The sequence below is a fragment of the Labeo rohita genome, chromosome 6 (genome assembly GCF_022985175.1).
Source record: "Labeo rohita strain BAU-BD-2019 chromosome 6, IGBB_LRoh.1.0, whole genome shotgun sequence".
Classification (NCBI taxonomy): Eukaryota; Metazoa; Chordata; class Actinopteri; order Cypriniformes; family Cyprinidae; genus Labeo; species Labeo rohita.
The window spans coordinates 24026699-24038811 of NC_066874.1; the positions used below are offsets into that span (position 1 = coordinate 24026699).

Here is a 12113-nt window from a genome sequence, read left to right on the forward strand (position 1 = left end):
ATTTAGAAAACCACTCACCTCCAATATCTGGCCGCAGCTTTTTGTCATACTCCTTTAGTAAGTTGTTTAGTATTTGCGTTGCGTCTGTCTCGTGGGTTTTGGGGGCCAACATTTGATTCACAGTAACATCGTCGTACTCATCATCCTCAGAAGCGACTGTTTGAGAACTGAAGAAATAAAAGAAAACGTATTCCACAGGTCACCGTTGAGGTCTTTTCCTTGGTTTAAACTTAATAATCAATTATTTTGAAGATGACAACAATACATTTATGTCAGAATTTATGTGGAATAGCAGTAACATATTAGTCACCATTTTCTGAGAAGGAGACTAGTTAGCAATCAGACCAATACGGAAGTAGAAACCATTTCACAGTTGCACTCACATAAAAATGCCAGTTAAAGGCAGGGTTTCCCGATGCACTCAGTAGAACGTCAGTCAGAGGTACAGTGAGTTATACTTATTATTTATGGAATGCTTCCCAAAAGCATCATTATCCAAGTAGCATGTTCATTCATTGGCCTCTCATCACAATTAAATCCAATGCATGCAATTTAATATGGATATTTCTCTTTTTTTCCCCACACATTTTAGTAGAGACCAAAGTGCTTATTAAATTATATGAATACATTTTGATTACTCCAAAACCATTGTACACTATTTACAAAAATAACATCCAAAAAATGCATTCCACTTCAGAGATCTAAATTTACAAGGTATAACTTTCTGTAGGCCTACTTTGACAATCTTAATTGCAATAGAGATACAATATTTTCTTCATTATGATAAATAAATAAATAAATAAATAAATAAATAGGCAGATAGGCTTGAATATTAAAATATATAATGCATATAAGGTTTATATTTAGTTAGCACTTTGTCAGTAGAGATAAAACAAAAGATAGATTGAGATATTGATAAAGAAATAAAATTACATGTCAGTTCTGAATATTAGTAATCTGACACTTAAATATTAAAATAATAGGTAACTGTTTGATCTATACAAATAAACGCTGAATACGTTAAAATATAATATGTAATGTTGACATATGACATTTCAGTAAGTGCGTGCTAAATGACCGACTCTCTCTTTTTTCAACAAGGACAGGTTCATATCTGATCCAGTAGCCTTATCTGTACCTTAAGACATACATATGGACATTTAGCATGATACATATATATTCTTAACAGAGCACAGTTACTTCTATAATTTAATTTAGAACCCTTTTTAAAGCACCTCGACAAACCAGCATGGGATTTCCACGTTTGCCAGCATTTTCACCTTGTTTTCTGTGTAGGAAGACAAACTTTCGGACATACTTAGTTCAGCACCTTTGGAACTGACAGCTCCGGTAACGACGCACACCGTGAAATAACGCACGACGTTAGTTAAGATTAATTTAAAAGCGTGATTTGTAATGTTATCAGAGAACCCAGACAACCACCAATCTCACAAGATTACACCCACAGAGATGTCGTCTGAAGATTTGACAATAAAGATCTAAGTCTTTTACGAATGCGCTACGACAAAGGGAAAAAAACTACTTACGCAAGGATTTAAATAAACATCCGCAAAGTCTTTTGAACTTCCTAAATAGCACAAATCAAAAGACTTATTCTTAAAGTTAGGCTCTAAGTGCGTACATCACATCTTCATCGCCAGATTGGTGATCTATTATGTGGCATCAGGGAAGACTATGCATAAGAAACCTGCAATAGAATTATCCTTATGAACATTTAATTGATGGCAAGACAAAGACGGTAGCAGCGTCACTTACCATGCACGAAACACTGACAGAAGTAAGAAGTAGAGGAACAATTTGGTGGACATGTTTTAGGTGAGATTGACTCCGTGTTGAATGTGGCACACTGCACGGGGACTCTTCTAGGAAGGAAAAAGTGACACAGCTGCAGCCTTTTTTTTTCTTCCAGGCTCAATTAAAACAGTGGCGAGTAGTCGAGGTTATAGTCCAGCGGGTACGGTAAGACCTCCTCGGCTAGTGTCCGGTGCTTAAAGTTCACTTACATTGGCAATTAGCGGGATCAAATAATAGAAGAGCCCCTCCTGCTCCTTGAAGTTGCGCTGCTTTCGATTGCACCACCAGATACACATACTGACGTTCACACAGAGGCAGAGCACAAACTTCCAAAGTGGACACCTTCAAACCCCTAACGCATCCGTTAGTTTCTGCAAATTACGTCATGAAAAAACAAAGTCTGCCTTCCCAGACGCTTCGGCGGAACTTGAGATCCTCTTCGGGTACATCTGATATTTTCAGCGTCAGAATGCTTCGAGGAGAGACATTAAAAAGCGGCTGTTTACAGTATCGCTATCAGCTAGCTAAATGATTACCGCGCGGACTGAGTTCGAAATGGAAATTGGCGCGTAATTGCTGTAATTACTTTGCACGTGCATTGATCGCAGTGCGATTAACCCGATAATAGAGCAAGATTGAGGGTGAAGAAAATGTCATCAACCAATTTGGAGTCGAATTAATTATTACTGGGTATTATTCAATACATCAGACTACATACATTCTGATGCTTCTAGCATGAATATAGAAACAAATACATTTTCCTGTACTTTGCCATTTGCCGTATGCCAGTGGAATGTCATTCGTCATTCTTTATTTCTTTCTTTTTACTATCCGAGTCGGATATACATAACTACCGCTGCTAATTTAACCTTTAAAGCTAGAGAAACGTCTATCCATACGTTGTCCTCGCATTGTTGTGTCTGTATGTGAGCAGGTGCACATATGCAGTATAATATTTGAGAGACAGCGCCGACATTTATCACCACAGGCAGCTCCCAGTCGCCCACGCACTTTGGAAAAAAAAACACAAGCCCCTTTCTCTCTAGCTATGCTCTGCGTGTTGTGAGATTTTTCTTCTGACTTCTCTCTAGAAGGTTCAGTACTGTGCTACTCTAAAAACGCCAAAGGCAAATCAACTTTTGGTTATTTTAAAGTAGTCCTTTGTCATTTTGGCAAAAATGTAAATAAAAAAGAACCGTGTATGTTTGCAACGCTAGCATCACACAATGTAATTTATAGAACTGCAACTGTTTCAAACAGGTCTCCCTCCCCATGGACTCCCCGTCTGCCATTAGTCCGACAAACAGATAATCCCGCCCCCAAACGCACCCTATTGGTTGAGTCTATAACGGTCAAGTCGGACAGAACACCACATTGCAACAGTGGTTATACTTTTTAGGAGAAATCCTCCTGGAATGGCGCACTGCGTTGTCTTTTAATATAGAACAAGTATGTTAACATATAAAAAATGACACACTTCAGTTTTAATAACACATAAAACTGCATGTCGACCTATTTCGCTTTGTTTTTAAGTTCTTATGACGGTATGGTGTCTCCCTTTTTGGGTTGGTGAGAGCATGAATTCGGCCAGTTCAAATGCATGATAGACTATCCTCTTGTGGCTGATTACAGAAATGCAGAGAGAGTAAATCACAGTACATACTGAACCAAATACAAGGGAAGAAGAATAAAAAAGAAGTGCAGCTAACCACAGGGTAAAGGATGTGACAAGAAAACTGTCTGCACCTTTAGATATTTTAACTACAATTAAAACATAACTTTTGATGTACAAAGTGGTGCAAAACCCTCCAGTGGAAGAAAACAAAAATCCATGCACTTTTAAGATCACTTTGAATTTAAGCAAATCATGTTGAAACACACGCACATCAAAAGTAATAAAATCAAGAAGAAGAAATTACTGGGAGTGGATGAAAAAGACTTTATGAATAACAATGATGAAATTATTACAGTGTACAAGTGTTTTGAATACTGTGCTTTTAAAAGCATTGCCAATTTTGACTTCTCTATGCTTAAAGTGTGGGTGATCCACACATTATCTGTCTCTTTCTATATTAACAAACATGCCACTGTCACTTTAAATGGTTAGCTGCCATCTTTGCACAATAGATTAAATCAAAATAGTGACATAACCAAAACCCCTTTTGATACGAGAGATTTAGAAGATGCAATCTAAATTTTTTTCTCATTAATACAATGAAAACAACTGGGTATCTCTTCGTGATACAAACATAAATCTGTAATGACATATATGAGTGACAGCTTCTCAACCGCACACTAGCGGAATTCCGGTCCGGCACCAGGAATAGGATTCCAAGCTCTCACTCCACCACTCCACAGGGGATTAAAGGTTTAAGGTCCATTGGCACGCTGTGCATTATTGTGTGAGGGATGAGTTTAGTATATTGGAGTGGTTTACACTTGCCTTACATGTATTAAAATGAAGTATAGTCTTTCTCTAAACCCACAACAGGAATGTGACGTCCAATAAATGTCAGTGTTGACTCTGAAGCAAAATAACATATTTTAACATTCATAAGGATACTTAAGAACAGTATCAAATGCACAGAATACACAAATATCTCATTTGTATATTCCATGCCGCAAACTGAACAGAAGCCGCCAGCTTCTGGCAATATGCTAGTATATAAACTCACATCGTAATGCAAAAATGCAGTTACTTGATCGCACTGGTGCTGGTTTAATTCAATACCATGTATAGGAGCACTGGTTGGAAAGCAACTTAAGTGAGGCTAAATCCTTCACAAACAGATGTGGGCCAGATGTTGCCGGCGCACAGGACCAGAGGAAGGATTCCGTATCCTCCCTGCTCCAGGAACTCTGGTCTTGATGTGTGCATGCGTGTGTGTTTTGTATAATCCCAGGAGTAATCCCAGGAAGAATCCTTCTTCCACAGTTACAGTGGCTTCTCTAGCAACCGTTCCATTAGGAGAATATCATGCTAAGCTTCACGTGCATGTCTTATTGCCATGAGCCTATGAAGAGCAGCAACCCAATAAACATAAAACCCCTGCAATCTCGTGGCACATGGTCCAGCATTAACCAAAGCAAATGAACTGCATATTATTTTTGATGTAAGATCATCTGTGTGGGAGCATTTCCTTGCAGTCCATAAATGTCATTGGCTTTAAAGGGATAGTTCACCCAAAAATAAAAATTCTGTCTTTAATTACGTACCATCATGTAGTTCCAAACCTGTAAGACATTCGTTCATCTTCGGAACACAAATTAAGATATTTTGGATGGAATCCACAAGCTTTTTGACCCTGCATAGACAGCAACACAACTGACACGTTCAAGGCCCAAGATAGTAAGGACATTGTTAAAATGGTCTGTGTGACATCAGTGGTGAAACCATAATGTTATGAAGCTATGAGAAAACAAAAATGTGACCCTAGTCCAGAAAACCCAAAAAAAGCTGAATAAATAAGCTTTCCACTGATGTATGGTTTGTTACGATAGGACAATATTTGGCCTAGATACAACTATTTAAAAATCTGGAATAATCTAAATAGAGAAATCAACTTTAAAGTTGTCCAAATTAAGTTCTTAGCAATGCATATCATTATATCTTCATGGAACATGATATTTACTTAATTTCCTAATGATTTTTTGGCATAAAAGAAAAATCTATCATTTTGACCCATACAATGTATTTTTGGCTATTGCTACATATATTCCCGTGCTACTTAAGACTGATTTTGAGGTCCAGGATCACAAATAACAACCTTATTCAACAATTTCTGTTTATACTACCTTTCTGGGCCTTGAATGCGTCAGTTGCGTTGCCGTCTATGCAGGGTCAGAAAGCTCTCGGATTTTATCAAAAATACCTTAATTTGTGTTCTGAAGATGAACAAAGGTCTCACGGGTTTGGAACAGCATGAGGGTGAGTAATTACTGATAGAATTTTCATTTTTGGGTGAACTATCCCTTTTCTAGGTCAGGTTAGCAATTAAGAGAGATTTTGAGTAACTCAAACAGAAGTAATCACAGAACTTGGTCAAGAAACATATCAGGCAGAATTTATTGCTTCAGACATGTATGCTTTGAGGAACAGCTGTACATTTCTGGAAACATCCATTGTTGTAAAAGGGCACATTACTGACTCACTTGAACTCTTTTAATGATTCATTCTCCTATAGGCCTGAGTGGCGTACAGAGGAGCGTAATGGCTCTCATAGTTGGCCTCTTAATGAGCTACACATCATCCGTGGGGTCACTTAGTTCTTTGTGCTGTCTCACTTTCATGTAACAAGTTTAGAATAGAATGATTACAGGATAAAAACCGAATCTTTCCGAGTCGCACTTTCGCACTAACAAGGTCATTGTTCGTGTCTCCATTTCATTCCCCAAATAAGCAGCCATGCGTTTCGGTTGAAGGCCAGAGATGGCAATATGGTGTAACATTTCGGTTTCAACAGCAGGTTCCACCTTTCTACTCTGTACCTGACCTTAATTCTCTCTCTTTGAGAATCTGAAAAATGTATGAATTATTAAATGTTTCTTTCATTTTGTTTTCAGACCTTTTTATCTCATCATTTCACATTAGTCTACATGGTAGCGCAAAGAAAATATCACTAGGTGTCAACATTTAAGGCTTTTGCTGACTCGTTCCAACCTCAAAACCCACTGACCAATTTACAACACTGAGAAACGAAAACGGCTGTCACATAAACAGCAAGTTAAAAACCATAAACTGTAAAGAAATGCCACATTCTGTCAAAGCCTACAATACAATCTGCATTTTCACCATCATTCATGTCACTCTGGCTGCACATTAGAGTAGCCTATCAGAACCACTTACAGCTCTTCCTCACTAACGTTAAGCCGCGTCTACGTTAAAAGCAAAGCATACACAAGCTATGTACAAATGATTCGAAAGTCTTAGCTGCAACCCGACCTTGTTCACCTTGCAGGATATCTTGGTCTAAAGAGTGAAAAGCTGCCTAAGGTGCACAATTCTATTTAGCTACTTGAAAAAAGCTTAGAAAAAAATGACAATCGAAAGAGAAATCGGTAATTCCCGAGCACTCGTATGACGAAATCCCTCTGAAGGCAACATTTTTTAGCATGGCTAAAAACTTAGCATCTGTCTGCCTTACACCATTGATGCTAAAGCTATTAAACAAAGAAGACAAGCCTCAAGTCCATTAATACAAAGCAAGGGTTTCAGTATAAGCAATTACCCATTGCAACATAGTAGAAAATGGTTTTTGCATAGCATTTGGCCTTGCTGTACTTCTTTTCATAATTTATACTGTGATAAATGTTGATGCCAAATGCATTAATTTTTGTTCACGTCCCTTGGAAACTTTTCATGACTGAGATGGTAGCTTGTGTGGCACTCAATTCATTGTAAGATGAATGCAATAACCAGTGGAAACCAGGGAAATATAAAGTAGGAAGTCAAGGCAGATATGGCAATTATATTCCCACAGAGCTTTGAATCTATCATGCAATTTATGATATCAGGAGGAAAAATTCAACAGGAGCACTCCTCGTATAGATTAGCGAAGTGAGAGGTGCAGTAAATAAGTGCTCGGCATCGTTTTTTGCAGGGTCAGCTTGTCGTTGAATATCGAAGTGGAGAAGAAAAAGAGGTTGTGCAGGGAATGTCGTGTCGCGGTGGCGTCGAGGTTTTTGCGTGGGCTAAACGGCTCCTTTAATCACCGGTTCCCTGTTGAGGTATGTGGCCCAGTAGACCAAGTTGAAAGTCCCAAAGAGGACCGGGAACACTATCCGGGACATCTTGTCAATTTTGCTGACGCTGTTGTAGGTCTTTTTGGGGTCCATTGCAGGCTTGGTCTCTGCACTCTTCAGCTGGACAGTGGTGCTGTTGGAGATGGTTGAGATAGCTGCATCCTTTGTGATGTTGGGGGTGAAGTTAACTCCAGACGAACAGGCATTGTTAGGCTTTTTGGAAAGCGCAAGAGGGTCTTTTTTCTGTGGTTGAGAAAGGAGAAGACACAGTCAGGAGATTTTAAACAAGGTTGTCAGTGTAAGAACAAAGCTCCAACTATCTGCTCAGAGAAAGCCCAGATAATGAACCAGTTTGAAGGTCGTAACCTTCTAATTAAAGGTGAAATACAGTCACGGTTAACAGAGATCTGAGTCTGAACATTAAACAATGGCCTCTGCAGGGCAAAGCAGAAGAGATTAATTAATAAAGCGACAGTGCAATAATGGAGCGGTCGAGACTGCGGTTCAGACAGAGTGGATTGAACTTGACTCACTCAAGGATAATGTGACTTTCAAGCGAACTGTCTTTTAGTTTATCACAATTACATATCTTCTCGTTCATCTATACACGTTACAATGCTTTCAAGGACATTTCTCAACAATCAGATTGAAAAGAAAATAAGCAGCAGTTCTAGCTCTAAAACTCCTGCTGTATTGCTTTTATGTTCCAGTACTTTCAGGTGGGCAGAGGTAATCTGTCACCATGCCAGCTTGTGGGGGTGGCGGACAAAAGGTTCCGAGTTGCTTCTAGCCAACCCATTTTTCCACAATTCATCCTTGCTTAAAAGAATAGAGCTTTCAGGTCTAAAAGGGTGCAAACACTTCATTAAAATATTCCATACAAGTCTATGTGCTGCATTTTAAGTCTTAAAGGGATAGTTCACCCAAAAATGTTTTCAGTAATTACTCACCCACATGTCGTTCCAAACCCGTAAGACCTTGCTTCATCTTTCAAACACAAATTAAGATATTTTTGATTAAATCCGAGAGCTTTTTGACCCTGCATAGGCAGCAACCCAACTACCACGTTCAAGGCCCAGAAGGGTAGTAAAGACATCGTTAAAATAGTTCATGTGACATCAGTGGCTCAACTGTAATGTTATGAATGTAATAAATAAATAAAAATAACTGTACAATAGAACGCCGCCTCCTGCGTCAACAGCACCACATGCATGAAGTGAAGTCATTATTTTTGTTTTCTTTGCACACGAAAATATTCTTGTAGCTTCATAACATTAAGGTTGAACCACTGATGTCACATGGACTATTTTATGTCCTTACTACAGTACCTTTCTGGCCCTTCAACGTGGTAGTTGCTTGCTCTCTATGCATGGTTAGAAAGCTCTCGGATTTCATCAAAAATATCTTAATTTGTGTTCTGAAGATGAACAAAGGTCTTTCGGGTTTGGAATGACATGAGGGTAAATAATTAACGACAGAATTTTCTTTTTTGAGTGAACTATCCCTTTAAGTCATTAGAAAGGAACCATTTGACCTGATTTGCAATAGCTGGAAAGATCTTATTCCAGAGTTCAAGTCACTGATTTTATGGTCAACGCACTGATTTTATATCATAGAGTAAGTTACATAATTGCTGTGAAGAATTCAGAACGCATGTAAAATAGTGCATGAGTAGTTTGTAGGATGACTTTTATGATACTTTTTGAAGACACATACACACACAGGTGGGCAGAGGTATATATATATATATATATGTATACAGTATATGAAGAGTTCAGATGCAAACCCAGCTAAAATGAGATAATGATACTGTGAAGTGAGTGAATTCTCCTAACACACAGTATACGTCCATCAAATACTTTTACTACAAACTTGCTAAATTTCAGCCTCAGCCCAATCAGAAATAATGAAGCTTTAATTGCCTACCTACAAAGTCTAATAAGTGCTCAAGCGCACACAAAACAAGCTTGCCACAGCACACCGGCAAAAGTGATGATTATGAATGTGTCATGGAAAAACAAGGAGACTGCATTAACATTTTAACAATATATTAATAAATTAGCGCTTTCTTTGTTTTCGGCTTAAGAGATGGTCGGCGACACTGACTCGTCATCTCCGCAGCAGGGTGCCTGTATGCATGTTTCATACGCTTTACAGAATCTGAAAATATTTCTTTTCTATTTAAATCGGTTCATTTAAAAGTAGACATTTCACTCTCTAAAGTTATATTTTATCTATAGAGATTCACAGAGTTCACAGAGACAGAGATGGCAGAAATCACATCCTGTTTGCCTTAATTATTTTACAAAAGTTCAACATTTTGTTGTTATTGTGAGTGCACACAAATAAACACAGGTTGTTTACGGATTCAAAAGATGTATTGTTTTTTTCTGTATGACCAAAAATGATGGAGTAAGTGACCGCACCAGCACCTCCATCTGTCATGCAGTGATCGCTCTGTGGTTTGGCTTCCACACTCCGCACGGACACTTTAAAAGCACACATTTTTCTAAGTTAACATTACATAAAACGGCCATGTAAAGTTGCTACTACATACATCTTTCAGAAGAAATGCCATATTTGAGGTTGATGAATGATAGGTGAGTGTTTGGATGTCCTGGCTGATGAACTATTAGCACATAGACCAGCCGTTAACGATCTGTCCGTCACAGACTGCGTGACTTCGCCACTTCCTGTGAATTTTTTATTTAGATTTTCTTTTCTTTTTTTCTGAAAGTAAGTGACTAATAAAATTTTGGTTGACCGAGCCTCTTCTCGTTGAATAAAGGTTAGTCAACTATTAGTGGGCAGCCCTAATTTTAAAGTGTATTCAAATAGAAAACAGTTATTTAAGCCATGTTTTTACTGTATTTTTCTTGGTGATCAAAAGAGATGTCTTTCAAAAACACAAAAAAATTGTACCAACCCTAAACTTTTGAACAGAAGTATATATATGCCAATAATGAACAGTATTTTGTATACATCAGTCCCTGCTCTTTCTTAAAGAAGGACCCCACAGCAGGGGCTCAAGGTTTTAGAAAGACTCCTCGGCAGGAGAGGAGGAATAAGTTGGTGTTTGATAAAAAAAAAGTGAGAGTGACATTTAAGAAAGCCGTGCTGGAGGTCCAGATCTGACCTTCAGAGGTCTGACTGTAGAGCCTTTACTAACAAACTCACCACAATGACATGTGCACTGACCGCTCTTTGAATTCTGTTTGTCCACTGCGTATGAAAAATTATCACCTGGGTGAAAATAGATCTTGCATAAGGAGAAACGTGGCATTTACATGTACATCAAACAAGCAGCTCTCAGAAATCTCAATGAAGTGGCTGGTCTGAAGGGCATTCTGGGTAAAGGCTAAATATTCATCCTGTAGAATTTCAAAATGTGACATCCATCAGCAGCTAACACAAATACAGCTCATCTAATAAAGCAGTTGACATTTGAGTTAGTGTCACCATCTGAAATGTTGTGACTGAACACTCTCAAGCTGTTCGGGTGTCTCAAAACAATTAGAAAAAGCGTATTATGTAACCGTGATGTATTGTAACCTTCACAACAAACAGAAGTGAACTGTCATGTTATGCAACTGCACTCAACAAAGACTCTTTCTGAGGTTTTCTGAGAGTTGAACATCATATATGCGCAAACACATGAAAACATACTTAACTTACTTTAGGCTGCTGAGCTTCCAAGGCCTTCTTTCCATCCCATGCCCAGCTGCGTTTGGTGAAGTAGTTGACTGTGGCAAACTCAATAAGTGCAGAGAACACAAAGGCATAGCAAACAGCGATGAACCAATCCATCGCGGTGGCATATGCTACTTTGGGGAGAGAGTTACGGGCGCTGATGCTAAGGGTGGTCATGGTCAACACTGTCGTCACACCTGTGGAAGATCAAACACATAGACATTTAGAATATTATAAGATAAAGAGCTCTCTACAGCAAAAATCTAAAGATGAATTAATTAATAAATACACTACTGGTGAAAAGTTTGGAATGATATAGACTTTCTAATAATAAAGTCACTTATGCTCACCAAGGCTGAATTTATTTGATCAAAAATAAAGTAAAAACAGTATTATTGTGAAATACTCGAACAATTTAAAATAACTTTACATTTTACAATTACTCCAGTCTTTAGTGTCACATGATCCTTCAGAAATCATTCTAATATGCTGATTTGGTTCTCAAAAAAGATTTATTCATTATCAATGTTGAAATCAGTTTCTGCTGAGGACACATTTAATTGATCAAAAGTGACAGTAAAGACAATTAGAATGTTTTCTATTTTGAATAAATGCTGTTCTTTTGAACTTTATATTCGTTAAAGATTCCTGGCAAAAAAAAGTAGCATGGTTTGTACAAAAATATTAAGCAGCAAAAACAACACCGATAATAAGAATGTCATGGTTCGTTGTCGAGGCAGCACGCAGGAGATGCTGAGAAACGCTGAATAGTCTTTATTGACAAAACACAGAGGATGATTCACAACAGAGGTTTTAGAAGACACACGAACACGAGTAGACCCAAAAGAGAACAAATGAACAGACAA

General features: G+C 38.1%; 2 protein-coding genes across 4 annotated transcripts in view; both read right to left on the bottom strand.

Annotated features, from left to right (window-relative positions):
- The window catches only part of LOC127167251 (gamma-aminobutyric acid receptor subunit gamma-3), a 128540-nt gene extending 125805 nt beyond the window's left edge, over window positions 1–2735 (bottom strand). For both annotated transcript variants that reach the window (XM_051113174.1, XM_051113175.1), the window contains exons 1-2: window positions 1777–2735; window positions 19–167 (exon numbers count right to left, since the gene is read on the bottom strand). In XM_051113174.1, the coding sequence (XP_050969131.1) occupies window positions 19–167; window positions 1777–1829 (202 nt within the window). In that variant the 5' untranslated portion in view covers window positions 1830–2735. The remainder of the gene's footprint in view (window positions 1–18; window positions 168–1776) is intronic.
- Window positions 2736–5857: 3122 nt separating this feature from the next.
- The window catches only part of gabra5 (gamma-aminobutyric acid type A receptor subunit alpha5), a 157830-nt gene continuing 151574 nt past the window's right edge, over window positions 5858–12113 (bottom strand). For both annotated transcript variants that reach the window (XM_051113571.1, XM_051113570.1), the window contains 2 exons: window positions 11233–11444; window positions 5858–7800 (listed from right to left, as the gene is read on the bottom strand). In XM_051113571.1, coding sequence (XP_050969528.1) covers window positions 7507–7800; window positions 11233–11444 — 506 coding nt within the window. In that variant the 3' untranslated portion in view covers window positions 5858–7506. The remainder of the gene's footprint in view (window positions 7801–11232; window positions 11445–12113) is intronic.